Source organism: Ostrinia furnacalis, unplaced genomic scaffold (assembly GCF_004193835.3).
Source record: "Ostrinia furnacalis isolate ACB-3 unplaced genomic scaffold, ASM419383v2 OfSCF0710, whole genome shotgun sequence".
Taxonomy (NCBI): domain Eukaryota; kingdom Metazoa; phylum Arthropoda; class Insecta; order Lepidoptera; family Crambidae; genus Ostrinia; species Ostrinia furnacalis.
This window is the reverse complement of record NW_021130949.1, coordinates 1,841,385-1,854,066: the sequence shown is the minus strand read 5'-3', so window position 1 is coordinate 1,854,066 and position 12,682 is coordinate 1,841,385. Positions and strand designations below refer to the sequence as shown.

Sequence of the window (12,682 nt, the reverse complement as noted above, 5' to 3'; positions counted from 1 at the left end):
TTTTTGGATTTTGTGACTTCTCGTTTCCACCCTGTATAATCCGGCTGTATCTCCAGGTCACCTAGATACATTCCATAGCAGCTGTAATAGACATTTAGGTACATACATTTACCAATTTTGGTGATAAATAGGCATTTTGTATTAGTTTTTGTATAGCGCCTGAACAAAAACAAAGGGTAATATTTTGGTGTTATACATAGATTTCGAATATAAAAAATATATAATTTAACTAATTAAGACATGACAAAAAAACTGAGGTATGGCTCGTTTCTGTCGGGCCTGGGTCACAGATGACCGTTCTTCTTTGTCAAAAATTCAAAGTTTATGGAAGAAAATGGAGTAATAATAAAAAAATTATCCATACAAAGTTGATTTTGAATTGTTTTATTCTCTTTTCTTCATAATGTGATTATTATTTTTAAATTCATTTTTCAAAAAACACACAAAAATAGTTATGAAAAGGAGTATAGCAGAAAATATGAGATGTTTGAAGAAACTTTGTATGGATAATTTTCGTATTATTACTCCATTTTCTTCCATAAACTTTGAATTTTTAATAAATTTCAATATCTAATTACTACGTGTGATATATCATTGGAAAAAAGAGAAAGTAGAGATTTTTTTAAGGTCATTGGCAATCCATTATCAGTATCAGTTTTTTTTCAAATCGAATTCGAACTTGAATTTTTTATCGTTGTTTGTACTTTTGTTGAACTTTGGCGGCTCGTAACTAGTTATTCAATCATTATCTGGATCTGAAATTTATTTTATTTGACTAAAAGTTTATTCGATATTAGTGTCAGATAAAAAAATCGGTTAAAATCATGTGAGAAAAAAAAATTAAGCAGTTTTTAGGTCCAATTTCGGAAAAATCTGAAAAATTTATAAAAATTGACATATCTTCTAAACTATAAAACTTTAGCCATCGAAAGTAAGGTTCAATAAGTAGCAAATGACCTCCTCTATACGCGTATTAGCTATGGCGGGTTCAGTTCCAGTCACCCTGTATAATTAAACTACAATCATTGTTTTTACTCAGAAATAGTTGTACTACATTGATTATTCAACTGTGCTACAAATAAAGAAAGTCTGTCAAAATACATGTATGTAAAGGGATGTCAATTTTCGATGATTCTCGGAGATTCTTGATAGGTACCTACTACCTAAGTAATTATAAAAAGTTATTGCAGTAATTAGTATTATTGCAATAATTATAAAAAGTTTTAAAACGTGAATTTGGTTTGGTAGTAAAAGAAAAATACATTCAAACAAAAGGTACCTTAAATGTTTATGGTTCAAAAAGTGTGATCAACTTTCAAAAGATGGCTGAACATTAAACGTGGGAATTTAAAGTAAAATTACTTAGATAATAATAACACTAAAAATAGAAATGTAAAACCAAGCTCTCCTCGCTCAGAGGCATTCAGCGAGGAATGTAGCCCACATCCTCAGCTGTGTAGTTTTATTCGGTCATTATTTTTAAATTAATATAAAACTCTTTTTATAAACTTTAAATAATGCTTTGACTTGAGGATTATCTTGATTTCACAAACGAAGACCCAATAAATGATTCCACATGGGTAATCGAAATGAATGAGAGTCATGCACATAATCGTAAAACGACTTCGATTCATAAAGTGAGTGTTTGAAATTGATGCCGTGGCATTCAAAGCGGTGGGCGAACAATGAAAGCTGATGGACAGGTCGCGGCCGTCATGACGTCGGGATGCCAGCCTGTCCGGCATACTTTCCACGAGGGAATTCATTTGTAAGCACACTTTATGATTGCAATATTTCGTTTCAGGCGAAACAAAGAATTTAAATACACACTCACATTCCCAGTGACTGGTATTTTGCGCAATCAAAATATTTATTTAAAGCTTTATACGCGCTGGTATAATAAGGTATTGTCCTGTAAGTTCCGCGTTGGGCCGAGCACGATGCCCTACATGGTCACATTTTCTTTAACTTACAAAAATAATGCTGTATTTTTTTCAAGCTGCACTTGACTTGACTTTAGTTTTTATTTGACTTGACTTTAGTTGCATATAGGTAATACACATTTTTAAGCAATTAGCTTGATGATTTAATCCAAGATTGATTAAATCAAAGTATTATTCCTTGATCTTTTGTCATATGCCATTAGGTGGGAGTTTAATGATGCTTCAGGTAAAATTATTCTGAGATTTGGATTTGATTAATTATTTAATTAATAGCCTCCGGATATTATTGAAGGATTGTTTAGATTTTGTCTCAGAATCTAAAATCTGGTTTCGGTTATCCACATTTAATTTATTCGAACAAGTAATGCGAATAGGAAGCGAGCAAAGGAATTTACCTGTCGCACATCTGTCACAGCGAGTTCAGTAACATCCCACAAGCGTTCATAAAATATTTATGGAAACAAAGTAGGGAAGAGAGATAATTGACCGTGGCACTTCAAAGGCTTAGCAGTCCGAAGGCATCCCCGCAATGCAGTCCAAGCTTGCGCCGAAACTGCATTACGCCATGTGCAAAGAATGAGCAGGTGCGACCAACGTCCGCAGCGCCCGCGCATGCAAGGTGCACTTTCACAACGACCCAAGGATTTCAACACAGCTATAATACTATACATAATATGGAAATGATAGGAATTCGATAAATATCCAATTTCTCCATGGGTTCAACAACACGACGACTATTAAGAAATTTACATAAACATAATTTTGCAACGATTATGCTTTTTCTAATAGTGCCCGCGAAACAAGTTTGCAGAGGCGTGCCTTAATACGCGCTTGCGCGGACATTTTTAAAATTGGATAATTAAAAACGGTTTATTTCACAGTTATAAAACCACCAAGGTTAACTTTTCTTAACAATTTTTAAATAATTATCGCTATTAAGTACAACTGGTACCTTGGTGTCATTTAATGACTAAAGTTNCGGTCAAATATCGACAATTTGGGAAATCATGGCCTTAATACGCGCTTGCGCGGACATTTTTAAAATTGGATAATTAAAAACGGTTTATTTCACAGTTATAAAACCACCAAGGTTAACTTTTCTTAACAATTTTTAAATAATTATCGCTATTAAGTACAACTGGTACCTTGGTGTGATTTAATGACTAAAGTTATTACAAACTATATGGTATTCCTATAATTAGATGTATGGTTGTCATCATCGTCCACCGCCACCATCAGTTCAATCGTACGTAGCCTATTCTATGGGTTTCTCCTATTGACTTCGAAGGTAATAGACCATCCATGGCCATCCTGCATCTAATAGCGGAATCATAACTTCAAACAGGTCGTCTGTCTGTCGAGCACGTCTCCGTGCTTTAAGGCTGTAACGGTTTCAAGTCCGCTTATATAATTGTGTCTTTATATCCAGTTATATAATTTGTATAATTACATAACCAGGTAATGATGGTCACAAATAGAATGGGAAACCAGTATACATTCCCAAAGACGTGGAGTTGCATACTTGCATAGTTATATCCAAGTCGTATAAGAGCATTAAATATGAATAAATGTGTTCCTGCTGATTCATGTTTCACTAGTTTTACCCGCAAATTATATTAAGGGTAGAAGTTTCGTTTCTCAGTAATATTTTAATCATAAGGTTCTTTTTTACAAATAAGAGGATTACAAGGTCAAATAACTGCAACCAGGTGCATACGAATATTTGCATAATTAATTTTAGTAAATACTTGAATTCTGAAGGCAAAGTGACGGGCAAAATCGAAAGGTACTCCTAAATATTTATACTATTAAGGGTGACTTGCACCAGTTGCACCATCTTACTTTAACTTTGACAAACGTCAAAAATCTGTCAAACTCCATACATAGCACCGGTTATTGTTGTTGTGACGGTTAAAATAAGGTGGTGCAACTCAGCCTAAGTCTGCTCAAGCTGGGCTGACGTAAATACATTTAAATATAACTTTTAATATAACCGTTACGAATATATGTGTAATTGGTAACAATAAAATCATTTGCATTCGATATCCCCTAGGACTCCCAAGGCGGGACCATTACATATGCTAAGCGTTTAATACTGGCGCGTGCGCACGATTACTACGATTATTATCAACCTACGACTCTATCGGAATTCTAACGACACATTTGCAAGTATGATGCACTTGACCTTAAACGAAACTAATTGATTAGCAAGTACAATAATTTATTGTGATTGAGGTTGTGCCAAATCTTTCACAAACTTTCGTTAACTTGCATGCAGCGCCTTCCTGTAACCTTTATAAGGGCATCTTGTCCACCTTGTGAGTTGCGGTAGCTTACTCTACCTAATTTTAGAAACTATACATATTACTTCAGCGAAATTAATTTCATACATATTAAAACACCTTCCTGACTGTAAATCATTCTTAGCTGACTCAGTTATGTGATCTGTGGTCAGCTTTGGAATTACGTCAGCCAATCAAAATGTTGGTTATACCCGCCGATATGATCATGGACGGATACTGTAATTATAGGATTAGTATTATTTCATGTATAGTTTTTAATTAACCAAAGTTTTACAGGTGTAACAAGATCCACATGGTACCTGTATATTTCATTATAATTTGTGATATACTTATTAATTAAAGAATCGCTGTATATTCCAGACAGATTTTTCGCCACAATTATATGATTGAGTATTTTTCATTTATGTGAACTGTAACAATAAAGGTCATAACCCGTCAGAATTTATAAATAATCCGACATGCATGAGATCATATTTTATTTGCGGACAAGAAGTAATCTTTTATAAACATACAATACTACTACCACACCTACCTACCTACTGCCGTGTGATCAGCCTAGAAAATGAACTCAGAACTTATGGTAATCTCAAAATCTCTCTTGATAATTATTTTTCATCTACTGAACTATGGAGCCCAGTGTTATATATATAATGTAGGCCTTATAATGCAGACTCTCAATAATAATCATCAGTCAGCGTTGCGGTAGCGCATAAACACTTACCTTCCCAAAAGCTCCTCTCGAACGTTTTTCTATCTTTCGTTTCGTTTTCTATCGCAATCGGTTTCCTGAAACAAATAAATGCAAATATGTAATAAATACCTGCATAAAATTTACATAATGGAAATAGGCGTGCTAGCTAAATTACAGGCATTGAACGCCTTCGTAAATAATCGTGACTTGCATAATAAGGACATTTAATATAGAAAATACACTACCTACTTGTAATAAAACTTTTTAGAAAGTAGCTTTATGTACCAGAAAAACTTAGGTCTTATTTGAAATCACATCAAATTATTTACCTTAGTATTTGCTTTTTCACATGCAGGTGTGGGTAAAAATAGGTAAACTCGTATAATTGTAGATAATGTTAATCCATTTCTAGCATCTAAAAGTTTAGTTCGATTAGGTTTAAATTGTTGAGTACTTAATCCTCAATGTCGATAAATCATTTAACTCGACTCGTAATAACAAACGAATATGGTGAAAATTATCTGAGATAATCTATGTAAGTACCTAGTACCTTCATATTTGCACCGTGATTGCCTTACGTTAGATTAATTAATTAGAGCTATCGAATTTAATTCTACAGATAAACGATGTATACCTATAAAGTGTAGCCTGTGAAAATGTCCTTACACTTATCGTCATCAACTCTACTCAAACTCGAAAGAAAATAATTTGTGCCACACCACGCCCTTAACAAATTACATAAATTATTAGCACATATCGATTTACGATCCGAGTGAGGTCTAAGCCTAGAGTAGAGCTATAGATATAATAATATAATTAGTAAATTGCCACTAATAGCCAGTTTAACGCTCAAACATAAACACTTTAAAATTAGCTTAATTTGATTTATATCTTAAGTATTGTTTGCGGACGTTGTTTATGCATTTAAATTATGCCTAGTGACTCACTGTAACGTAAACCTCAATGGCATAATAAGTAAAATTACAAAATTAGCGTCAGTGCTTTATTTGCAGGGCGTAGCTGTATAAGCGTCACCGGCCGGCGTCGCTAGCTAGTGATTTATCGCAATTCAGCTTAAGCTAAGTGACCAATTTCTGTAATAACGACGATTAGTGCACCGCCACCCGCCTCTACTCAGCACTTCCACTGAGCTTTGAACATAATCGTTAACCCCACAAAATCCCAGGTTTAGTTGGCCTTAGAAAATGACAGGTTCATAGTAAGTAACTAATAGCGGAATAAAGTGTAGTACATTTGTGTGGTATTTGTTATAACAATCAGTGTGCCTACCATGAGTTTACGTTAGGTGAGCTCGCTAGCGAATACGTCAAAAAATTCTATGAAGATTTTATTTCTTGAAAGTAGCCGCTAGGGGCGCTGCACAATATGTCATACATTTAAATGTCATTTTTTTACGCAGTCGCTAGCGAGCACACCTAACGTAAACTCATGGTAGGCACACAGTACCGACTATTGTAGAGAAAAATAAAGACAATTGAAAAAAACGTTGTTTGCGAGAATCTTCTAATGAGGCTTAAAGCTATTTTATTTATCTTTTTTTTTTTCAAAGAAAATAACTTAAGTTATATAAACTTAATTATCGATATTTATTACATAATATTACATTGGTGGATAGTTTCAATATTATTTAATTGTACTAAAACACGTGCAACCAATTAATTGGTAATTATTAGTAGAGTTAGTTTAACTAAATGAGAAACAAATAGGATATCTAGTTTTATGACCGTGTTTCAGTAACATTCAATTATTAGATAATTATTTCATTTAAAGTGTTTATAATCAAACAATGTAATGTTGCCAGACATTTTTTGTCATTTATGTTGGTACAACTTGTACAAAACATTTTATTATAAATTAGAAGTAAGGCTTCATTGTTATTTTAAATCATTTCCCATGTATTTATTATTCTTTAAAGTTGTTGACTTTCTCAGTGAGAAAAGTATTTAAAAGTTACATTATTTGCACTTAATTGGACTCGCTCCTTAAAAATTAAAACATTAAATATTATAATACTGATATTGCTTACGTGAGTTTAAAATGCGAACATTATAAACGCTTAAATGACGCTTATGCAGACATTCTTGGGTGTCCAATTTCTTTAATGTCGACGATTACTGAAGCGCCACCGTCTTAAGCATTTCTCCGTCCGACAATGATTACTCCTTATTACATGTCATTAACCACATCAATTTACTCGTGTCACACATAAGGGGTTCCGATCTCATTAGATGGCATATTTATGGGGGCAAATGAGCTCATTAATCGGATGAATTTTTAAACAGCAAAACTCGTAATTAACCTGCTCATATAAATTAACGCTCTTCGATGATATGCATGCGACTTGATTGGGTTTTTTATTGAACTCTCAAATATTTGTTCGTTTTGATGAGCATATTTGCGTTTTTGATATGGCCTATAAGACATCAGATCAAAAAAAAATTAAAAAGTTTCAAAATTAACGATAACTTCTAAACTACGAAAAATCGTAGAACATACATGGTATGTGGTCCTCACCTTTCACCTGGCTTGGACTTGACACCTTACAGGAAACACGTGTTATACATATTATAAAACATGATAAATGTGTTACCAATGTTACCTTAAAATAAAAATAATTGTTGATTAACGAAGCATCAAGCAACTACACGTAATTAGTGAACAAAATAGATATCATAATTAAAAGACAAATCAATTTGTAAACCTACATAATTATTTCTCGGTCTGTGTCACACAGACATCCCACATCATGTTATTATTAAAACTGTAGCATACAACAGCTAATGCATTTTATAAAACGGTTTTTATGATAAACAATTAAAGTGCTCAGACACACTTAATCACATAGGTAACATACGGAGTGGCTTATCTTTAACTTTCTGCTGACGTGACTGCAAAGAATGAGTCCATATTCATCTTCTCTTATGGAAAAAACTGTTGTTACTGAGTTTAGTTAAATTTAATATTTTTCTGTTAGCAATAAAAATAGAAATAATTAATTATTAAATGACATACCTACTGCGTGAGCAGATATTTATTGATTTGTTATTAATGTCTTGTGTCTGCTTGCCCACACGCATGTTGTGGTTAACTGTTATTAATTTGTCAACCGTAAATGTACATCATTTATAATTATCTCTATTAAAATAAATAGTTAATTAAATTAGGTAGTATTCTCAGGTAGTATATGAATTTAGAATCAAACTGGGCAGCGATATATCGCTATGATAAATTCATACGTTGCGCAAAGCAGTCATTCAATTAAAACAAAAATGCGCACTAAACATTAATGGAATGTATTCGGAAACATTTTACAGCGAATAACTTCGAATGCAGGTCATCGGGCGCCTCATCGAAATGTCAGGGTCCGCCGCCGGCATCGCAGCTAGTATTAAGAATGTCAACAGCTTCACCAAAATCTTGATGCACAACCTGTTTTTAACAAATCGATCGTTCGTATAGCGAAGGTTATTTCAGGCACATTAGAATCAGTGACCGGCCTTCTACAAGTTGCTCATCGGACTTTAAAGTGGTTCGCGAGCGTTTATAGACTTGAAACTTGTGATCGGCAAAAAAGACAAAGCGATCCGCGAAAGGCAAGTTGTAGCGAGGCCTAGGCTAGCCAGGCGGAGCGCGTCGTGACTCCCCGCGGCCCTCTTTCCTCGGCGCCGGCGCACGGACCCGCGCCCGTCACTCTCCGGAAAACCTTCACGTCGCTATTCAGTTACATCGAGCTACCAGATCACCTAAAGCTTTAGCAAAACCGGTATTTACGATCCAGTGCAAATGCAACCTTCCCTTTTGTTCCAATAGTTTTGAGGCCATGAAAGGCAATGCATGCTTCGATAGATTTCTCTCGACTTATTACTACTAATTGATTTCACCTTCATTTAATCAACGTATTGATTTCGACGTTGCTCATTTTAATAAGAGTGGTTGAGTAACAACCCGGCTCGAACATAATTATTACAGCGTATTAGCATAAACAGATAATAACAGTTCAACTAAGCAGACAGAAACAGTTTAAAAACCTTTCGTTGGCAATCGAGAAACTTGTTTGCTCTAGTATTGACTGACTAAATTCATAAGAAGAGTCCTCCCACACGAGCACACCATTAAAGCGTTCGGTATGCTAACCAGTTTATTTATATCAACACAAACACAGAACAAAAAACCCGTGAATTATTTCCCACAGAGACTGGACAGTCTTGTTCTCTGGATAAAAAGAACATCACACAAACACAAATATTGTTTTGTAGTAATTAATATGTGATTATTCTACATCCATACATTGGCGAGAAGCCGGTCAAGTTTTTTACTAATTTATCATCTCTGTACGATGACTCGTAGTTGACATCGTATTAACCTACAAAAAACCTTTCAACTGGACGTTAACCGTTCGTGGACTGGTAATTAAATGTGTGAATTCATTAGGCCGCAGCCTCTGTCGTAAATAAGGCATTGGTCTATAATTGTGGGAGATGACGATCAAATATAATGAGATAATAAAATACGTGGGTGTCTGGTCTCGTAGGGGGTTGCGGGTGGCGCGGCCGGGACGAGCGGTCCCGTTAGCGCGACACTTCGCAGAACCGCGCAGGGCTCATTATCTGCAGCCTGTCCGTACACGTATGCCCTCACATAATATAAGGCAGCCACTAACGAACACGCTTTATTTGTATGCGCCATACAGATTGATCTCAATTTTATAACTACACAACCCGTTCAAATAAACTATACGAGACGGGTTTACGTTAACATCTAGACGACTATTGCGGAGAGAATTTATGTGAATTTGCATATTTTGCAACATGTTTTACCTTGAATCTAGAACTTATTTGGCATTACACGTTCTTTGACATCGTTCGCGAGCACTCTACATTTCAATCCTGAACATTTTAAAACGCAATAAAGATATTTCTGTTTGTTTATATAAACTTGTCTGTTTTCAATAGACGCATTAAATTTATGTTAAGACGTGGCAGTGACTTTTTGCATTACAATAAGTTGTGTCCGCAAGCTCTACCTTAGGCCTGTTACACTGGTTGTATCAGATTTTTACAGCTCCCCTGTAATGGCTAGATGAACGAGAATATAAACTAATTGGGTTACCACTAGCGGCCGCCTGCCGCTTGAGCTACTCCGAATGTGTAAATAACTAAATAGCCCCTGTTATAAACAGGGCAGTGAATAAGTCGATAATGGAGACAGGGACGAGCGTGCGAATAGGGTCAAACGTGCCATTGTCACCGCAACGTCACTTCGCGATATTTCCTAGACGAGTAATGTTTGCAGACGATACCCACGCGCTTTTCATTGCATTGTATGCCAACTTTCAATCATTATCTACGCGCACGGTATCCATTTTAATTGCAATGTTGTAAAAGTTAACAGAACAACTGTAGAGAAATTAATTTTTATTCATGAATACTACCTTCTAACCCTGGTTGTAACCGGTAGAGATTTATTTATGGAAACCAATGACATGGTCGTAGACTACGTGCAAAAAGTTTAATACATATTAATACAAGTCCTAATGTCAGTTACTAGTCAGTAGGTATTGTTGTTTGACTGGTGACTAGTTTTTATGCCAGAGCGTTATTTCCATAACAATAGCAATGTATACCTACCGCGAGGAATTAGGAACAGTCTCTAATTCAAAGAAAATTTGTATTATGACATTCTTGAAGTGTGTGACACACATGGAACGTAAATTGTAGAAGATCAAGGCGCCCCCAGCGACTTCCGCCCTCGTGTAAGGCGGTATACAAACTGTGCGTCATTTGAAGCGCAAGCTCTACGACAGTTAATTATTTTAAGCTTTTAAGTAGGTGTGTACTCGTTTCAACAAACAATCTCTTAAGTGCCCAATGCCCATATACATTTTCATGCACGTCCACACGAACCAATTTGGGTCAGTCAGTATGTTCGTTATCTGGCTTATGGTTGGTATTCGGGATCATAAGCGCACGTCCGCTTGACAAGATTCTGACAACACCATAGGACAGGCCATTTTAAACGCGCATTAAAAACGCCCAATGTGCAAACACCCTAAGAAATTCCTTACATTGTAAAAACATCGATTGCCGTTAATTAAACGAATGCTCAAGTAAGTTTACTTCGTTATTAGCAGCCGCATTTCTGCAATAACGTTATCTTTTCACTTCGGCGATTAATGAAAATTATAGTTACTTTAATTGCAATCATCAGTTAATGCAGTTAAATCTTTGTAATGAATGAGATAGGAACATCAATAACGGTTCTACGATGAAAAGATATAATTTGGTATCGTTACAATCACAAAACACGTTATTTTGTTTCAAATAATGTTTTTCATTCCGTTGCTAAATGTGTGTTAAGTGGTTAAGAAAATAATATCGGCATCGTTGCAGTGATAGATACTGGTGATTATCATCATACATGAGTGAAAGTATGTATAGAAAGAAAACATAAATTTAGTAACAGTATTAGATGTATTGGATTGCAGAGACATCGCTCGAGTGCTGCAGGGCCGATGGCTGCGGCGAATATACCGTTACCCGCGGCCGAGCATCGCCGAGCCGACAATACACGCGGAGATCAGACCAGTCAACCTACTTAATACCAGATAATCTAAGCCACCAATAATGTAAGATAACGTCTAAAACTTTGAGCGCCCATGATTTAACATGCAACCGCAAGAAATCGTTCTTGATCAAGACTGTGAGCGAGCGAGGCGATGCAAGACAGAAACTCTAGGTTTAGGCTATATTTGAAATATCGCTGAAATGAGTGTGCAAATTCCGTGTAATTAAATCGCAGTTTCATTTGCGAAAGCAATATCGGCATTAGAAGCGCTTTTGAAATTGATCAAACACGAACTACTCGTAAAGATTTGTCCGAATGTAGAGACAGTATACGTATAATTTAGAACGCGTACTCACACAGAATGCTTCGAAAACTAAGAAGATGGCCCGTTACAGAGCACACATGAATGTGCGACCTCGAGCACTGCTTCGTCACCTTGCCCGCAGTGACTTGCACGTTAATAAGAAACAAAACCGCGCTCTAATAGGTTAAATGCAACGGCCACGCCCAGCCGCATTCTGGCACAGAACAATATTAGTATAACGATCATTCACTTTAAATTACACGTATTAAATTTTATCAAGCCATCGATTGAAAACACCGAAAGTTCACATTGCCATTGTCCCGCATTCGTTAATGGTTATGTTTTCTCTTTCAGATGCCATTAAGTGGGTCATTTCGTGAACATTACCAGCGTCTATGCACAAAAACAAGTGGTTATGATCAAAATGTAGAACCGACGCAAATCAGTCGGCAACGCTCGTTAAGATTCCCCGACGGTTGAGCTTGTGATATAATCGAATCCATATCTAATGATCAGTTGGCGATTAACCAATACACCCAAAATGACCTCTGACATCGGATTCTCAAAAGTCATTTCACGAATACATTTGTGACGTTATTAAAACCTGAGAAAAGTCGGTCAATTGCTTATTAGGTAAGTTATATCGAAATACAAGTAGAGTCATAGTCACAGTCATAGTTGTTTCACAAGATCCTTAACCTATGTCGTACATTACTTACTAATACTCTTGCAAGTTTCTTGCAAAATAGCAATATCTTCATTAAAAAATACTTACTAGGTTACATTTCTTAATTTGAGAAAATTAAAATTGATTGCTATTTAGTATTTCTAAAAATAATGACATTAATCTTTCTGC

General features: G+C 35.5%; 1 protein-coding gene across 1 annotated transcript in view; it reads right to left on the bottom strand.

Annotated features, from left to right (window-relative positions):
- bbg (PDZ domain-containing protein big bang) overlaps positions 1-12,682 on the bottom strand; it is a 39,844-nt gene that overhangs the window by 12,404 nt on the left and 14,758 nt on the right. The window contains exon 3 of the mRNA XM_028300236.1: positions 4,968-5,032. Coding sequence (XP_028156037.1) covers positions 4,968-5,032 — 65 coding nt within the window. The remainder of the gene's footprint in view (positions 1-4,967; positions 5,033-12,682) is intronic.